Source organism: Ranitomeya imitator, chromosome 1, assembly GCF_032444005.1.
Source record: "Ranitomeya imitator isolate aRanImi1 chromosome 1, aRanImi1.pri, whole genome shotgun sequence".
Classification (NCBI taxonomy): domain Eukaryota; kingdom Metazoa; phylum Chordata; class Amphibia; order Anura; family Dendrobatidae; genus Ranitomeya; species Ranitomeya imitator.
The window spans coordinates 786755252-786774440 of NC_091282.1; the positions used below are offsets into that span (position 1 = coordinate 786755252).

At 47.8% G+C, this 19189-nt stretch overlaps 1 protein-coding gene and 1 non-coding gene across 2 annotated transcripts; one reads left to right on the forward strand and one right to left on the reverse strand.

Annotated features, from left to right (window-relative positions):
- Positions 1 to 8306: 8306 nt before the first annotated feature.
- LOC138660494 (small Cajal body-specific RNA 13) lies at positions 8307 to 8559 on the reverse strand. Its single transcript, XR_011317886.1, has one exon. It is a non-coding gene; the product is annotated as a small Cajal body-specific RNA 13 (non-coding RNA).
- Positions 8560 to 8857: 298 nt separating this feature from the next.
- Positions 8858 to 13178, forward strand: GLRX5 (glutaredoxin 5). Its single transcript, XM_069737577.1, has 2 exons — positions 8858 to 9151; positions 12745 to 13178. The coding sequence occupies exons 1-2, from the start codon at positions 8899 to 8901 to the stop codon at positions 12921 to 12923; spliced, it is 432 nt and encodes a 143-aa protein (XP_069593678.1). The 5' UTR covers positions 8858 to 8898; the 3' UTR covers positions 12924 to 13178.
- Positions 13179 to 19189: the final 6011 nt, after the last annotated feature.

Genomic DNA, 19189 nt, shown 5'->3' on the forward strand with positions numbered 1-19189 from the left:
GGCTGCAGTGTAAAGCAATCTCTAAGCCCAGAAACATATTTCAGACTACACCTGTCTCCAACAGACAATGCAGCCAAGCTGGAGCCCAGGAACATTTCCCGATTGGGGGAAATTTCTTCAACGTTACCCAGACTAATGGCATAGAGCAGCAGCACACAGAGCACGGATGGAGTAAGATGCAGGAGCTGTAGATCATTAGTCTACCATTCAGGACTCTTGGAAAGCTGGGTGATCGCTGATACTTAGGCTATGTGCACACGATGCGGATTTGCTGCGGATAAGCACTGTGATGTACAGTACAATGTTAGTCAATGAGAAACAAAAAAAAAAAGCTGTGCGGAAAAATCAGTGCGGAATTGCTGCGGATTTCAAAGAAGTGCATGCCACTTCTTTTGTGCGGTTCTGAAGCGTTTCTGCATCTCTCCATGTTAAAATTCCGCAGTGGCAAAAACCGCTGAAAATCCGCATCAATTCCGCAGCTGCGGATTCTGCCAGGAGATGCGGATTTTGTGCAGAAAATTCTGCACCTCTTTTCCTACGTATGCACATAGCCTTAAGCTGATAGAGCAGGATGCCAGCTGCCATATAAACACAGGAGCAAGACCATACGCTCCGGCTCCAAACGATTAGGAGGGAGAAAGTGACGAATGTAGCAGACAGATTTCCTCCCCTCAGGATCCTGGCACATGAATAATGCAGAGAGACATCCATATGTCTAACGAGACTCATCACTGAAGATTTCCCAGTTTTTTTTTCCTAATATGTTTGCATTTCAAGACAACTGCTTGCTGTCAATGACTGAGGCATATTACTTTAGTCATGCTGAGGCTGTGTTATAATTCTGTGCATGGTACAAATATCACAACTCTATATCCTGATACATTGTGGCAAACTATTAGCCCCAGAACCAGTATTCCAGCTCAGCCGACAAAAGGTACCCAGTGGGCTCAGCTCCAACCTCCCCCTTCTCCAGTGTACCCGCTCATGACCTATCATAGTGTATCAGGTCAGTGACCTTTTCAATAATGCATGCATAGCAGTCATACAGCGCCACCTGGTGATCAATGCATAAAACTGCACGGACAACAGCTGAATATCCAGATTACAGCCAGCAGGGGGGGCAGAAAAAAAAACAAAAAACAAAACAAAACAATCAATGGTCAGGAAATAGCTCACAGACCAGTTGTGGAGTATAACCAGGGCAAGGATATCCACACATGGGGATAAATGTTAGTAAAGGCTGTTAGCACTGCAGATCTGTGACAGCACAGCAGTGTCACACTACAAGGCTGAACGATTAGACAGCTAGCATTTCATATGGGTGCAGCATCCTACCATCAAATCAGGGCAAGAAATGGGTGGACAAATCACTCAATTTCCTCACTGACTTGTTAAGTCATATCCCACCTACCCCCACTAGGGCCTCCTCTGTCCTGTACCTCAAGATGCCACAGAAACAATGTACTGCAGTCTAAGATGGTAAAGCTATAGCTGCCCTCTACTGTAGGAACATACAGCACCACCATGACAGGGATATAGCTGTGCAGCAGTATGAGTAGGGCAAGATTTGTGAAGGGTTAAACTAGGAAAAATTAAAGCAGGCTTCATTTTGTGCTTTTCGACTCCATCTTGCTGTATTGAGATAAATTTTTGTTACTAGGTTAAAGTTCATAGTTGTTATGAGACCTTGATTATTCCAGCCCGAACAAGATATGACACTGAGGGTGTATTGTTCTACGAGACCTTGACGTACGAGCTGTTCCTGCATTCTTATAGGTTAAGAACTGTGAGCATGTTCTTATGTTGATTGGTTGAAGTGTAACTTAAGATTATGAAAAGTGTGACACAATAGATGGGGCTTAGGGTACCGTCACACAGTGCAATTTTGATCGCTACGACGGCACGATTTGTGACGTTACATCGTCGCTTAATTATCGCTCCACTGCGGTCACACTTCACGATGTACGGCGCTGGAGCGATAATTTCATGACGTATTTGCGATGTAGAAGTCGTATGGGACATATGGGACATAGAGATCTGCTCAATCCCTTCCCCCCCCCAAATAGAGACATACGTCTCCGTCTAGTCATTTTTAGTTGCCGGCAAAGCCCTGTGAATCAATTTGAAAATCACTGAGTCAACAGTGAAGGGTCACTTTAGATCCTCCCTCAACAGATTCAGGCTGTGTGCACACATAGCAGATTTTTCGCTATAAAAACCGCTCACATTAAGCATCCTATTTAAGAGAATGCAATCCGCATTTTTTGTGCGCATGCTGTGTTTTTTCCCTGAGCGGATTTGCATTCCAGAAAAAAAAAAAAAACACAGCATGTTCATTAAATATGCAGAATCGCGGGGATTCCACACACCTAGGAATACATCGATCTGCTTACTTCCCGCATGGGGCTGTGCACACCATGCGGGAAGTAAACAGATCATGTGCGGTTGGTACCCAGGGTGGAGGAGAGGAGACTCCTCCACAGACTTGGCACCATATAGTTAAAAAAAAAAATCGTGATAGACTTCGGGGGCCATCGAAGGAGAGTATAACTGCCTCTCAGCGCTGCACGCGGCTGCTTCCGTTCCTGTAGATGGTGTGAGAAGGACCTGCGATGAAGTCGCGGTCACATGACCACGATGACGTCGCGGTCACGTGACGTCATCGAAGGTGCTGCACACAACATCTATAGGAACGGAAGCCGCTGAGGAGATTGGCTGTTTGTGGTAGGTGAGTATAACCATTTTTTTTTTTTTTATTATTTTTAACATTTTATCTTTTACTATTGAGGCGGCATAGGCTGCATCAATAGTAAAAAGTTGGTCACACTTGTCAAACACTATGTTTGACAAGTGACCAACCTGTCAATCAGTTTTCCAAGCGATGATACAGATCGCTTGGAAAACGCTAGCATTCTGCGAGCTAATTATGCTTGCAAAACGTTAGTTTTCTGCGGGAATATGCATGCGATATACCCGCGGCAGGAGGCACAGAATTGCCGCGGAAATTTCCATGGCAATTCTGCAACATGTGCACTTAGCCTCACTGGAGAAATGGCACCAATTGAATGTAATCCAAGTAGTCATGTGATACCAGCCCCATAATAACCACCGAGCAGTCAGAGGGCGGCACTGCTGTAAAGTCAATCTGTTCCCAAACCATGAATGATCCACCACAAGAGTCAACAAACCCCCAGTCACACAAGAAACAAGATGGGAAATGTAAAGTTGCTTTATTTTAGGCTGCATACAAAAGATTACACCAGAGCTGCACTCACTATTCTGTTGGTGCAGTCACTATGTAAATACATTACCTTACAGATCCTGAGTTACATCCTGTATTCTCCAGAGCTGCACTCACTATTCTGTTGGTGCAGTCACTGTGTACATACATTACTGATCCTGAGTTACATCCTGTATTATACTCCAGAGCTGCTCTCACTATTCTGCTGGTGCAGTCACTGTGTACATACATTACTGATCCCGAGTTACATCCTGTATTATACTCCAGAGCTGCTCTCACTATTCTGCTGGTGCAGTCACTGTGTACATACATTACTGATCCTGAGTTACATCCTGTATTATACCCCAGAGCTGCACTCCCTATTCTGCTGGTGCAGTCACTGTGTACATACATTACTGATCCCGAGTTACATCCTGTATTATACTCCAGAGCTGCTCTCACTATTCTGCTGGTGCACTCACTGTGTACATACATTACTGATCCTGAGTTACATCCTGTATTATACTCCAGAGCTGCTCTCACTATTCTGCTGGTGCAGTCACTGTGTACATACATTACATTACTGATCCTGAGTTACATCCTGTATTATACTCCAGAGCTGCTCTCACTATTCTGCTGGTGCACTCACTGTGTACATACATTACTGATCCTGAGTTACATCCTGTATTATACTCCAGAGCTGCTCTCACTATTCTGCTGGTGCAGTCACTGTGTACATACATTACATTACTGATCCTGAGTTACATCCTGTATTATACTCCAGAGCTGCTCTCACTATTCTGCTGGTGCAGTCACTGTGTACATACATTACATTACTGATCCAGAGTTACATCCTGTATTATACTCCAGAGCTGCTCTCACTATTCTGCTGGTGCACTCACTGTGTACATACATTACATTACTGATCCTGAGTTAGGGTACTGTCACACTATAACATTTCGATCGCTACGACGGTACGATTCGTGACGTTCCAGCGATATCGTTACGATATCGCTGTGTCTGACACGCAGCAGCGATCCTGCTGAGAATCGTACGTCATAGCAGATCGTTTAGAACTTTCTTTCATCGCTGGATCTCCCGCCGTCATCGCTAGATCGGTGTGTGTGACACCGATCTAGCGATGCGATCCAGCGATGCGTTCGCTTGTAACCAGGGTAAACATCGGGTAACTAAGCGCAGGACCGCGCTTAGTTACCCGATGTTTACCCTGGTTACAAGCGTTAAACTAAAAAAAAACAAACAGCACATACTTACATTCTGGTGTCCGTCAGGTCCCTTGCAGTCTGCTTCCAGCACTGTGACTGCCGGCCGTAAAGTGAAAGCAGAGCACAGCGGCTGTGCTTTCACTTTCACTTTACGGCCGGCAGTCACTGAGTGCGGGAACCAGACTGCAAGGGACCTGACGGACACCAGAATGTAAGTATGTGCTGTTTGTTTTTTTTTAGTTTAACGCTTGTAACCAGGGTAAACATCGGGTAACTAAGCGCGGTCCTGCGCTTAGTTACCCGATGGTTACCCAGGGACCTCGGCATCTTGGTCGCTGGAGAGCGGTCTGTGTGACAGCTCCCCAGCGACCACACTACGATTTACCTACGATCACGGCCAGGTCATATCGCTGGTCGTGATCGTAGGTAAATCGTATAGTGTGACGGTACCCTTACATCCTGTATTTTACTCCAGAGCTGCTCTCACTATTCTGCTGGTGCAGTCACTGTGTACATACATTACATTACTGATCCTGAGTTACATCCTGTATTATACTCCAGAGCTGCACTCACTATTCTGCTGGTGCAGTCACTGTGTACATACATTACATTACTGATCCCGAGTTACATCCTGTATTATTCTCCAGAGCTGCTCTCACTATTCTGCTGGTGCAGTCACTGTGTACATACATTACTGATCCTGAGTTACATCCTGTATTATACCCCAGAGCTGCACTCACTATTCTGCTGGTGCAGTCACTGTGTACATACATTACATTACTTACATAGTAACATAGTTAGTAAGGCCGAAAAAAGACATTTGTCCATCCAGTTCAGCCTATATTCCATCATAATAAATCCCCAGATCTACGTCCTTCTACAGAACCTAATAATTGTATGATACAATATTGTTCTGCTCCAGGAAGACATCCAGGCCTCTCTTGAACCCCTCGACTGAGTTCGCCATCACCACCTCCTCAGGCAAGCAATTCCAGATTCTCACTGCCCTAACAGTAAAGAATCCTCTTCTATGTTGGTGGAAAAACCTTCTCTCCTCCAGACGCAAAGAATGCCCCCTTGTGCCCGTCACCTTCCTTGGTATAAACAGATCCTCAGCGAGATACTTGTATTGTCCCCTTATATACTTATACATGGTTATTAGATCGCCCCTCAGTCGTCTTTTTTCTAGACTAAATAATCCTAATTTCGCTAATCTATCTGGGTATTGTAGTTCTCCCATCCCCTTTATTAATTTTGTTGCCCTCCTTTGTACTCTCTCTAGTTCCATTATATCCTTCCTGAGCACCGGTGCCCAAAACTGGACACAGTACTCCATGTGCGGTCTAACTAGGGATTTGTACAGAGGCAGTATAATGCTCTCATCATGTGTATCCAGACCTCTTTTAATGCACCCCATGATCCTGTTTGCCTTGGCAGCTGCTGCCTGGCACTGGCTGCTCCAGGTAAGTTTATCATTAACTAGGATCCCCAAGTCCTTCTCCCTGTCAGATTTACCTAGTGGTTTCCCGTTCAGTGTGTAATGGTGATATTGATTCCCTCTTCCCATGTGTATAACCTTACATTTATCATTGTTAAACCTCATCTGCCACCTTTCAGCCCAAGTTTCCAACTTATCCAGATCCATCTGTAGCAGAATACTATCTTCTCTTGTATTAACTGCTTTACATAGTTTTGTATCATCTGCAAATATCGATATTTTACTGTGTAAACCTTCTACCAGATCATTAATGAATATGTTGAAGAGAACAGGTCCCAATACTGACCCCTGCGGTACCCCACTGGTCACAGCGACCCAGTTAGAGACTATACCATTTATAACCACCCTCTGCTTTCTATCACTAAGCCAGTTACTAACCCATTTACACACATTTTCCCCCAGACCAAGCATTCTCATTTTGTGTACCAACCTCTTGTGCGGCACGGTATCAAACGCTTTGGAAAAATCGAGATATACCACGTCCAATGACTCACCGTGGTCCAGCCTATAGCTTACCTCTTCATAAAAACTGATTAGATTGGTTTGACAGGAGCGATTTCTCATAAACCCATGCTGATATGGAGTTAAACAGTTATTCTCATTGAGATAATCCAGAATAACATCCCTCAGAAACCCTTCAAATATTTTACCAACAATAGAGGTTAGACTTACTGGCCTATAATTTCCAGGTTCACTTTTAGAGCCCTTTTTGAATATTGGCACCACATTTGCTATGCGCCAATCCTGCGGAACAGACCCTGTCGCTATAGAGTCACTAAAAATAAGAAATAATGGTTTATCTATTACATTACTTAGTTCTCTTAGTACTCGTGGGTGTATGCCATCCGGACCCGGAGATTTATCTATTTTAATCTTATTTAGCCGGTTTCGCACCTCTTCTTGGGTTAGATTGGTGACCCTTAATATAGGATCCTGAGTTACATCCTGTATTATACCCCAGAGCTGCACTCACTATTCTACTGGTGCAGTCACTGTTCACATTACTGATCCAGAGTTATATCCTGCATTATACTTCAGAGCTGCCCTCACTATTCTTTTCTTGCATTAGCGTCACCCTGGATTCCTGTAATAGAAAATGACAGTCAGCAGTCAAACACAGTAATCACATATCTAACATTACACATCAGCATTACAGTTAGTGTTATTATACATCTGTATTTAAAAGGAACCTGTCACCAGTTTATCATCCCAATAAACGTCACCCCCTTTTTCTGTGGTTTTTCACTTCACAAATGATTACGTTGCTTCCCGAGTCCCCTGTACAGGCCGCTCTGCTTCGGTGGGCATCCTCCTTATGGTGTGTTCCTCCTCTCTGCCAGTAAAGTTGTCCTCCGGCCCTGACTGATGTGTGGCGCCAGCGCAGTAGCATCGCAGGCCGCACTTTGCTCGGCCTTACTGCAGACATGCGCATTGATGTCCTTGCTCTGTTTTGGCTTTACTGCAGTAGGGCAGAGAAATGTGCGCCTGTGATGCTGGTGCCACAAATCATCCATGTCAGTCAGGGCAGGAGGAGGAACAGACACCACAAGGAGGACGCCCACCTGAGCGGCCTGTACAGGGGATGCAGGAGGCTACGTAATCATTTGTGAAATGAAAACCCACAGAAAAGGGGGGTGACGTTTATTGGGATGGTGAACTGGTGACAGGTTCCTTTTAATCCATCAGTAATAGACTGGCTGCTGCAGCATTACATACACATGTGGAAGTATACAGGGGAGGACGCATTACAGGGTCAGTATGATACACACACACTGGTGGTATAGACAGGACACGTGCCAGAGGGTCACACACACATTCAGCATCGTGGGGTCACACAGGTATTCTGTGATGTGGGGGTCACACAGGTATTTGGCAACGCGGGGGTCACACGTATTCCGTGATGCAGGGGGGGGGGGGGTGTCACGTATTCCATGATGCGGGGGGGGGGCACACGTATTCTGTGATGCAGGGGGGGGGGGTCACGTATCCCATGATGCAGGGGGGGGGGGGGGGTCACGTATTCCGTGATGCGGGGGGGGGGGGGGGAATCCCACGTATCCCGTGATGGGGGGGTCACACGTATCCCGTGATGCAGGGGGGGGGGGGGGTCACACGTATCCCGTGATGCAGGGGGGGGGGGGGGGTCACACGTATCCCGTGATGCGGGGGGGGGGGGGGGTGTCACGTATTCCGTGATGCGGGGGGGGGGGGGGGGTCACACATCCCGTGATGCGGGGGGGGGGGGGGGGGTCACACGTATCCTGTGATGCAGGGGGGGGTCACATGCATTACGTGATGCGGGGGGGGGGGGGGTCACACGTATCCCGTGTTGCAGAGGGGGGGGGGGGTCACACACGTGTGACGGTGTCGCAGGGTCAGTGTTTATCAGGCCTCCTCGCCCTGTAAATAACATCTGGCTGCGTTGCTCTGTCTGTCGGCGGATAGATAATAACACGGCTCGTCATTACCTCCGTGGCCACAGACGCTGCTGTGTGAGGAGCATAGCGCACCGCCGGCCTCTCCCGCGGGGGTGTCTCGGCCTCCTCACATGTTGCTCTATGCAGCTCCGGAGGCCTCGAGTACAATGAACACGAGGCCGGAGAGGAAGCTGCAATACACAGAAATCACACAGCCTCCACCAAGATGGCGGCACACATGCACTCACCGTACTACCTTACCATCATGGCACCCAGACTGCTACTGATTCTCTCAGGCAGCAGGAGGACGCGCGTACAAGACGTCTTCTGTGAACCCGCCCTGCGCATGACGTCACGGTTAGTTATTGGTTCCTTATGGTAACAGACACATGCTGTGTCCAATAAACGCTCGAGATTGTTTAGCTCACTGAAACTCATACGGTGGGCGTGGTAATGTGGCAACGGAAGCCTCACAGGGTCAGAAAGCTTCTGCGAGGTTGTCGCGTGTGAGTGACGTACGGGTGTCGGGTGTCAGTCATGAGCTGGTGCGTGTCCCGAGTGTCCGCTGCGCTCCGGAGCTCCGGGGTCCGCCGCCTGCTCAGCGACAGCAGCGTCTCCCGGGAGCACCTGGAGGGGCTGGTGAAGAAGGACAAGGTGGTGGTGTTCATGAAGGGCTCCCCGGCTCAGCCCCTGTGCGGCTTCAGTAACGCGGTGGTGCAGATCCTGCGGATGCACGGGGTGGACGAGTACGCGGCCTATAACGTGCTGGAGGACCAGGACCTGAGGCAGGGTGAGTGCTGGAGGGTGAGTGAGGGACTCTGTGTGTATGGGGGGGAGAGGATGCTGGGGGTACTGTGTGGGGGGAGGGGATGTTGAGGGGGTGTTATGGGTGGAGGGAGGGGATGTTGGTGGGTGCTGTGTATGGGGGGGAGGGGATGCTGGAGGGTGCTATGTGTGAGGGAGGGGATGTTGAGGGGTGCTATGTGTGAGGGAGGGGATGTTGAGGGGTGTTATGTGTGGGGGGAGGGGATGTTGGGGGGTGTTATGTGTGGGGGAGGGGATGTTGGGGGGTGTTATGTGTGGGGGAGGGGATGTTGAGGGGTGCTATGTGTGAGGGAGGGGATGTTGAGGGGTGTTATGTGTGGGGGAGGGGATGTTGGGGGGTGTTATGTGTGGGGGAGGGGATGTTGAGGGGTGCTATGTGTGAGGGAGGGGATGTTGAGGGGTGCTATGTGTGAGGGGAGGGGATGTTGGGGGGTGTTATGTGTGGGGGAGGGGATGTTGGGGGGTGTTATGTGTGGGGGAGGGGATGTTGGGGGGTGTTATGTGTGGGGGAGGGGATGTTGGGGGGTGTTATGTGTGGGGGAGGGGATGTTGGGGGGTGTTATGTGTGGGGGGAGGGGATGTTGGGGGGTGTTATGTGTGGGGGGAGGGGATGTTGGGGGGTGATATGTGTGGGGGAGGGGATGTTGGGGGGTGTTATGTGTGGGGGGAGGGGATGTTGGGGGGTGTTATGTGTGGGGGAGGGGATGTTGGGGGTGCTATGTGTGGGGGGAGGGGATGTTGGGGGGTGTTATGTGTGGGGGGAGGGGATGTTGGGGGGTGTTATGTGTGGGGGGAGGGGATGTTGGGGGGTGCTTTGTGTGGGGAGAGGGGATGCTATGTGTGTAGGGGGGAGTGTGGCTCCTGTGTTATCCGTTGTGGCCCCCGCATTATGTGCAGTTCCTCCGGGGGCTGATGCTCCGGTGTTCTATAACCATATAATATGCAGCTTCTTATAAATTGTATCACTCCTGTTCAGCCCTTGTAGAGTCAGAAATGGCTCCCAGCACAACATGAAGGCCGGGGTGTCCCCTCACAAGCCAGCTCTTCCCCTAACCCTGGTCCTTCTGGTCTTTGCAGTGCACTGAACCCCGCACAGTTTAGTGACACTGAGCCTGCTGAGCTCTGACACCGGCTCAGTGATGGAGGAGCCGTCAGCCTCCCGATCACTGTTTTCTTCGCTATCCCCTGGATGCAACCACCCATGAAATAAAGATGTGGTGCAGGGGGCGGCCACATGGGCAGGATGCCACTGTTTCCACCTCTGTGGCTGACCGTAGCCGGGTCATGTGGCCTGCTGGTCACCTATAGCCCAGGTCTGCCCATAATGAGGATTGTTGGGTCCGTCCTGCAGGTATTTCCCTTTATTGTCGTCAAAATCATATCTCCAGAAAAGCAACTCGCTAATGTACAGGAATCCCTGGCGTTATCAGTCCAGAAGTATTAGAAGTGGGGCTAATATCCATTGGCCAGCCCCCCATACACAGACCCGCCAACATTAGTCTGTGTATAACAGGAAGCAGTAGCCATGAGATGTAGTGTTGTCCGTGACTGTGCAGAGCTGACGGCTCCTAATCTCCCAGATCTGCATATAATGGTGATTGTGTAACTTTATCACTGACAAAGCTAAAACGTCGTCCCCGTGTGGTCAGTGCTGGAAAGTTCTCTCTGGTGTCCATATTTCTAGGTCCTCCTTTCCTCTGCCTGTATTTCTAGAGGTTGTTTCCATTTTCTGGCCTGTGTACGGGGGTCCTGAACAGAGTCCTCCTCTCCTGTGCCCATATTTATAGGGGTGGTTTTACTCTTTTCTGGCCCGTATATGGGGCCCCTGCAGGGTCCTCCTTTCCTCTGCCTGTATTTCTAGTGGTTGTTTCCATTTTCTGGCCTGTATATGGGGGTCTTGAGCAGAGTCCTCCTCTCGGGTGCCTGTGTTTCTAGGGGTTGTTTCCATTTTCTGACCTGTATACAAGGGTCCCGAGCAGAGTCCTCCTCTCTGGTGCCTGTATTTGGAGGGGTTGTTTTACTCTTTTCCGGCCCGTATATGGGGCCCCTGCAGAGTCCTCCTCTCCAGTGCCTGTATTTCTAGGGGTTGTTTCCATTTTCTGGCCCATATATGGGGCCCTGGCAGAGTCCTCCTCTCCGGTGCCTGTATTTCTAGGGGTTGTTTCCATTTTCTGACCTATATACGAGGGTCCCGAGCAGAGTCCTCCTCTCCGGTGCCCGTATTTGGAGGGGTTGTCTTACTCTTTTCTGGCCCGTATATGGGGCCCCGGCAGAGTCCTCTCTGGTGCCTGTATTTCTAGGGGTTGTTTCCATTTTCTGGCTTGTATACGGGGGTCCTGAGCAGAGTCCTCCTCTCCGGTGCCCGTATTTGGAGGGGTTTTTCCTTACGGGGGTCCTGAGCAGAGTCATCTCTTTTTGCCTGTATTTGGAGGGGTTGTTTTTCATTTGTGTTTTGCGCTCATTGCTGTTACTATCCTGTTACTAATTAGGTGCTCGCTGAATGGCTAATATAACATTTCCATGACTCTGATCCTCTTTTTGGGAGGTGTCCCCTTGTCTCTGCCCTTGACCTTCTCCTACTTGTCTCCATGTAACACTAAATGGGTTCACATGATACAATGTGACAACACAGATTGTCGTTAAAGGGGACATAATCTATAAATCTCCCTATAGAAAAACAGGTGTTCAATGGTTTGTACTAGCTGATAATCATACCAGCAATGTTTCTAAGGGTGGGCTTCCTGTGACGCAGCTGATACATGTAGCTGAGCATGAGTTTCCCTTAGATTTCAGCACTCCTTTCCCACCACCAGTGGACTTGGCATTCTTCTAGGTTCAGCAGCTGAGATGCAATGAAATGATTAAGTTTCTATACTGAGTGATTCAGTGACTCAGATCTCTGCTTGCTGTCAGTGAATGGGATCAATCATTGCTTCCAGGTCTTGGCTTAGGCTATGTGCACACATTGCGGATTTGACGCTGTGGATCTGCAGCTGTTTTCCATGCGTTGTACAGTACCATGTAAACGTATGGAAAACAAAATCTGCAGTGCACATGCTGCGGAAAAAAAAAACGTGCGGAATCGCAGTGTTGTTTATTCTGCAGCATGTCAGTTCTTTGTGCGGATTCCGCAGCGGTTTACACCTGCTCCTCCATAAGAATCCTCAGAAAAACCGCAGGTAATCCGCAGTGCGGTTTACCTGCGGATTTTGCAAAAACAGTGCGGAAAAATCCGCACACCAATCCACAACGTGTGCACATAGCCTTAGCTCTTCTTGTGCTGCTGATCTCGCAGAGCTGTGGTGCTGGTACTATAAGGCTGCCCCAGTGACCATCCGGGTGGGGCGCACATGTTGCTATTGTGCCCACCGTGGATCGAGTGCATTGCTTCCTGGAAAGGGGGATGAGCTATGAGATGTAAGATTGTAGAGCTGTGGGGTCGGGGAGGCATTGCCAGTTGTGGCTGATAGCAGAGGACAATAGATTGCCTTAGAGTTTTGGATTTACAGATCTTTTTAATAAGGAATTTGTATGATGAACCTCTTCTTTGTGTCACAGGGGTGAAGAATTTCTCCAACTGGCCCACCATCCCGCAGGTGTTCCTGAACGGAGAATTTGTGGGGGGCTGCGACATCCTCCTACAGATGCACCAGAGCGGAGACCTGGTGGAGGAGCTGAAGAAGCTGGGGATCCGCTCCGCACTATTAGACGCAGAGCCGAGCCAAGAAAAGAAGTAACGGGGGAGCTCCGCCTGCGCTGTGAACTATTTCTATGGACCCTCCCCTGAGGAGGCGACCTGTCCCGTCCGCACCGGAGAAGCCTTATGTTTTATGAACTGTACAGCCGTGGAGCCGGCAGGAGACAAAGCTCACGTTCTTACAGGGCAGGTCCATCCTGTGTCTGTAGAGAAGGATTGTATGATTGTCCGGATACTGACCAGAGGGATGTAATGATCGCACTAGAGGCAATTAAAGTATAATTATCTAGAATTAGCCGCAGCCGTCCTGTCTCGTGTCTACAGACATTGTCGTGTCATTGATTTCTATTGGAAGAGAAGTTAGCTACTTCCTGCCACACTGAATTCACTTTTCAGCTACTCCTCCCATCGTTTTATTCCACATTTTACAGAAAGATTTAATCCTGTACGGCCAGGGGTGTAAGGGGGGTCTCGCTGTGATTGGCTTCCGGAAGAGCCGTGAGAGGGATCGAGGGGCCACTCGGTGACAGAAAAGACCAACTCCGGAGACTGATTATGGTTCCCCGAGAAGCAAGATTTATTTTTTCCTCCACCTCTCACTTTGTGACTTGACCTGGTGGCCCTTTGGTTTCTTCTCTGCTCCCATGTGAGGCTCCTGTATTAATCTGTACAACCACTGCAAACCTGAGAGCCACTATTGGGGCCCCGGCTGCCAGTGCACCCTACTTATAGTCTTAAGTCAGGTTGACGGGCTGACACGGGGGCCTCATACTTCGAACAGTGTTGGATGCCATAGTCTTTACTGGTTTGTTATGTAAGGGGTAAAATGCGATTTACAGCTGACTAGCTGCTGAGGATATGGCTCAGTGGGAAAGGGTTAATTAAAGGGATTGTCCACAGGCCTAGTTGGGATGTAAATATGTAATGAAGAATAGGGCTGTGGCATCCTGAGAGTTTATCCCCATTGTGGTCGTCTCCAATGTATCGCAACCAGTATAATCTTCATATAGCGCCAACATATTCCACAGCGGGGGATCTTGATGAATGGCTGCTCTTAAAATGGAGGATGGTGGGAATCAGATTATACAGATTAGCGCATTCCAGGGAACTGGAGCAGCACGAGGAAAGTGGAGGGGAAAGGGAGGCTCAGATCGGTGTACGGCGGGGTCCTACCACTTACCCGATGGCAGCTCGCCTTCAATGGGACTCCTCCGTAGTGTAACTGTGGGAGATGAGACTGGTGCAGGGGGTACTGGAGTATGATGCCGGACACGAGGGATGCGCTTTGGGGCACTGGTGGGAGGGTTTTCACCTGATTTAGGTACGTCCACAGCATTTTCTGCACCAGTAATTGAGAAGATGCAGATTTGTGTTTTTAAATATCGAGCAATTTTCAGAATTCTTGTGTCAGTATATGACAGAGTTTTCTCCCATTACTGGCGAGTTAAAGGGAATTGTCTGCATTTGTCTTTTTGAGGGAAAAAACCCTTTCCCATCTTGTAGAAATTTTTAACAACTGGACAGAGGCGATTGACTTACGGACAGAGTTTTGCATTTGGTTTCTTGGTCTCATTCCTCCTTCTCAGCTCAGGAAATCTTTAATCTGTTCCCTGCACACTTGTCGCTCGTCCTACACGCCCTCGCTGCTCACAGGAGATAGCGATTCACTGCGGAGATAATGGTGACGGCTGTCAGTTATACAGCCTCGGAGGAAGCTGCCAGGAGCGGCGCTGATCTATAAGTGGGATACACCCAAACCTGAGAATCGGTGATTCCCAGTGTACAACCCTTAGGCTATTCTTATTACTGGCCATATTCCATTAGTGTTGGCGCTGGCATATTCCGTTAAACAAATGTAGACATTTTGGTAATATTCTTGCATTATTTGCCTTTTTTGTTTTTGTCAACCATATCTGCTCTTCATTGCTCTCCCAGCAGATGGCGCTGTGGCTGCATAAGTATGTGGAACGGATTTGCTGCCACCTGTGGTAAGAAGTGGTATAGCAGCTGATGAAAATTGCAATCTCAAAATGTGTGGGTCTTCAGATATTAAAAACTACGACTCTCCTCATGAATGTTGGAAGTTATAGTATCACAGTAGCGGCAATACCCCAGGTGACGGCTCTGCATTTTAATTAAATCTAATGAAATCTTCCCCCCATGCGATATCTCTAAACCGAGCACTGACCTCCAGTATAGCTGCACTAGCCCAGTTTCTTATTCGTGCCTCTCACAGGGATTTACTTAAGATGCTGATTACCAGAACTGGTCGCTGATCAATAGGTGAATTGATCCCGAGTCTCGAAGGATCTGCTGAATCCATAGAATTGATTTGGGAAAATCTGAATTTAAATATTTAAAGTGACAGTACGTTCTCCGAAGAGTGACTGGCTTAACCTCTTCACTGCTGACCATTAATTTTGTCTTATTGCGGACTTATAATACATCAATAGCATTAGTCTGTCTGCATTTTTTTCACAGCTGAGTGTTTGTTACAATTGTATCAATGTCCGGACAATCCTCTAAAGAGAGCAATAGCCTAAACAACAAGTGGATGTAACTTCCCTACACTGATACACGGTAACAGGCAATGAGGAGTGAATGAATATTTGTGCTGCTGAAGTGCGTTGGCGAGATTGGACGCCATTGTAACAAACCCTCTGCTAACACTAGCAGAACGGTGTTTCTTAAATCTTGTCATTCACTGACAGTAAGCAGAGATCTTAAAGTAAAAAATCAAAGCACAAAAAGTCAAGTGATGTACAAAAGGGCTGAGCCGGACGGGGGCAGATCTGCAGGATACGGTCTGACTGATGGGAATAAGCAGAAGTGAAGTGACGGATGAGTGGCAGGACGCAGCCTGGAGCTGACAGTATCCACCCGGCTGCTGCCACCAGTCATCCCAGCTCACAGGATTTACTAATTTACTCGGAAACATTTGTATTCGCTGTCACACAGATCCTCCAGATTAACAGGAGCGTCACAAACTCAACGACTCCGCTCTGTTTCCGCCTGTGATACATCGGTTGCAGGGGCGATTCGTTGTGTCCTTTTCTGACAAATTATATGCATTGTATTATTGTGTTATTACACATACAAGTAATGAAGACACCTCAGTTGTAAGTACAGAAGGGTTCAATATAAGAAGTGTCTTCAAAAACATGACTTATCACACAATCTTCCTACTAGTTATTTCTAGCATTGGGAACATAGCCCACTTTGCCAAGTCAAAACATGAAGAGAAATGTAGATAATTTTTAACTACTGGTAATTTACAGAAAATAACAAATGAACATTCTGTTCTAAAAAACAGCAGTGTCTGCATTTGTCTTTACAAACTCCTCACAACATAAACTTTTATGGCGATTTCTCATTCCTGTGAATCACTGACCTAATATTTAGTTGTTACCCAGTTTTTTAGATCTGCTTCACATCTATGTTGCACAGAGTCACCAACTTCTGTCCCGTCACCTGTTATTCCAGCCCAGGATGCTTGGATGACATCCCACAATTTTTTGGCATCTGTTGGCTTTGCCTCAGAAACGGCATTTTTTCTGTCACCCCACAAGTGTCCTATCGGATTAAGGTCAGGGGATTGGGCTGGCCACTTCATAACCCCAATTTTGTTGGACTGGAACCCAGATTTTGCTCATTTACTGCTGTGTTTAGGGTCATTGTCTTGATGAAAAACCCATTGCAAGGGCATATACTCCTCAGCATAAGGCAACATGACCTCTTCCAGTATTGTAATATAGGCAAACTGGTCCCTGGTGTGCGGTTAATAGGTCCGGCACCATAGTAAGAGAAACATGCCCATCTCACTATGCTGGCACCTCCATGCTTCAGTGTCTGCAGTGTACAGTGGCTGAATGCAGAGTCTGGGGGTCGTCTGATGAACTGTCTGTGGCCCTAGGACCCAAAAAGAACTATTTTACTTCCATCAGTCCATAAAATATTTCTCTTTAGGCCAGTTGATGTTTTCTTTGGCAGATTGTATCCTCTTCAGTACAATTCTTTTTTATAACAGTGGGACTTTGCGGGGACTTCTTACTAAAGGTACCGTTATACTAAACGACTTACCAACGATCACGACCAGCGATACGGCCTGGCCGTGATCGTTGGTAAGTCGTTGTGTGGTCGCTGGGGAGCTGTCACACAGACAGCTCTCTCCAGCGACCAACGATCAGGGGAACGACTTCGGCATCGTTGAAACTGTCTTCAACGATGCCGAAGTCCCACATCACCGCTGTGCTCTGCTTTACGGCCGGCACTGACAGTCAGTGCAGGGAAGCTGACGGCGGGGGACATGACAGACATCGGAATGTGAGTATGTACTGGTTTTTTTGTTTTTTTTTACTTTTACAATGGTAACCAGGGTAAATATCGGGTTACTAAGCGCGGCCCTGCGCTTGGTAACCCGATATGTACCCTGGTTACAAGTGAACACATCGCTGGATCGGCGTCACATGCCGATCCAGCGATGACAGCGGGTGATCAGCGACCAAATAAAGGTCCTGATCATTCCCCAACGATCTCCCAGCAGGGGCCTGATCGTTGGTCGCTGTCACACATAACGAGATTGTTAGGGGGATCGTTGCTACGTCACAACAATATCGTTAACGAAATCGTTATGTGTGAAGGTACCTTAATAGATTAGTGTCACACAGACGTCTACCTGTCCCAGTCCTCAAAGGTAACCTAAGACGGTCTGTGATCACCCTGGAGCCGATCATTGGCTGAGCCTTTGCCATTCTGGCTATTCTTCCATCCATTAGAATGGTCGTCTTCCATTTTCTTCCACGTCTCTCTGGTTTGATTTTCCATTGTAAAGCATTGGAGATGACTTTAGCTGAACAACCAATCATTGTCTGCACTTCTTAACAAGTTTTACCCTCTCCAATCAACTTCTTAACCAAAGTACGCTGTTATTTTGTACAATGTCTGGAATGACCCATATTTCTCATAGTGGATGCTTTCCTGAAACGGAAAGTACTTGAAAGCAGCATAATACAAAGAATAGCAGGTTTACCCAGAATCCTTTGCAGTAGGCGGAGCTATGCAAATCATCTCTTTCCACCCCAGTCTAATCCACAGCGCTTGGAACCGCCAAGCGTGCAATGCTGCGGATTAGTTTCTAAATTTACACAGCCAACCAATTCCTACCTGTGGACACGTGTTTCGGGCTTTAGGCCCTCATCAGCACAGGGCTGGAATTGGTTGGCTGTATGGAGTGGGGCTCGGTGAGCAAGCGATACATTTATGCTAGCCACCTTAGGGAGAGACCCAAGTTGGGCTTGGGTCTCTCCCTAAGGTGGCTAGCATATATGTACCATATTTGTCAGGCTTTCAAGGAGAAATGCATGTACAACATGTCCTGACTTCACCATTATATAAGGGCCACCTGATTCACATCTGTATCTTCACAGAATGATTGACCGCACTAATTGATCTCCTCACTGCTATTATTGTGAACACACCGACTTTCAATTGATTATTCTAAGGCCTCTTTCACACTTCCGTCTGTCAGCTCCCGTCACAATCCGTAGATTTTTTTTTTTTTTGTTTGTTTTTTTTTGTTTTTGCAAAAAAAAAATTTGCAGGATCCTGCATTTTCCCATAGACTTGTATTAGCGACGGATTGTGACAGATGGCCATCCATTGTGCACTGGATCCTGTGTAAAAACAACGGTCCGTCAGGCAAAGAAAACGTTCAGAGGAACGTTTTTTCATGCATGTCGGATAATCGGTCAGCGACGCATCCTGCGCTTCCCGTCACTGGCTACAATGGAAGCCTATGGGCGCAGGATGTGTCGCTGACTGTGAAAAGCAGGAATCCAGCAACGGGTCCCATCTTTTCAAACTGAGCATGCGTGGAAGAATTTCCCATCAGAGAAATTCTCGCTCGCTCTCTTTCTCTTTTTACTATTGATGCTGGCTATTCAGCATCAATAGTAACAAGATATATTGTGAAAAATAATTAAAAAATAAAAAATCACAATATTCTCACCTACCGGCGTCCTCACGAGAAGTCGTGGTCTCGCGAGATTTCACAATGTATTACTAGGAACACTAGCTGCCGGGAGCATCGGTGCGCGGGACGCCTGTAGGTGAGAATACTGCGATTTTTTTTTTTTTTTTTTTTTTTTTTTTTTAACATGGTTTGTGTTGTGTATGGGTTTTCGCAGCGGAAAACCGCTGCGAAGATGCATACACAACAGGTGCACATAGCCTTGATGGGTCCGTCAGAAAGACAGGCCCAGTGCACACGTTTTCCACAATCTGCACATGATCCGTCATTTCAACGTC

Coding starts and splice junctions, on each gene's coding strand:
- GLRX5 (XM_069737577.1), top strand. CDS start 8,899: ATGAGCTGGTGCGTGTCCCGAGTGTCCGCTGCGCTCCGGAGCTCCGGG. Junction 9,152..12,744: donor GGACCAGGACCTGAGGCAGG/GTGAGTGCTGGA, acceptor TTTGTGTCACAG/GGGTGAAGAATTTCTCCAAC.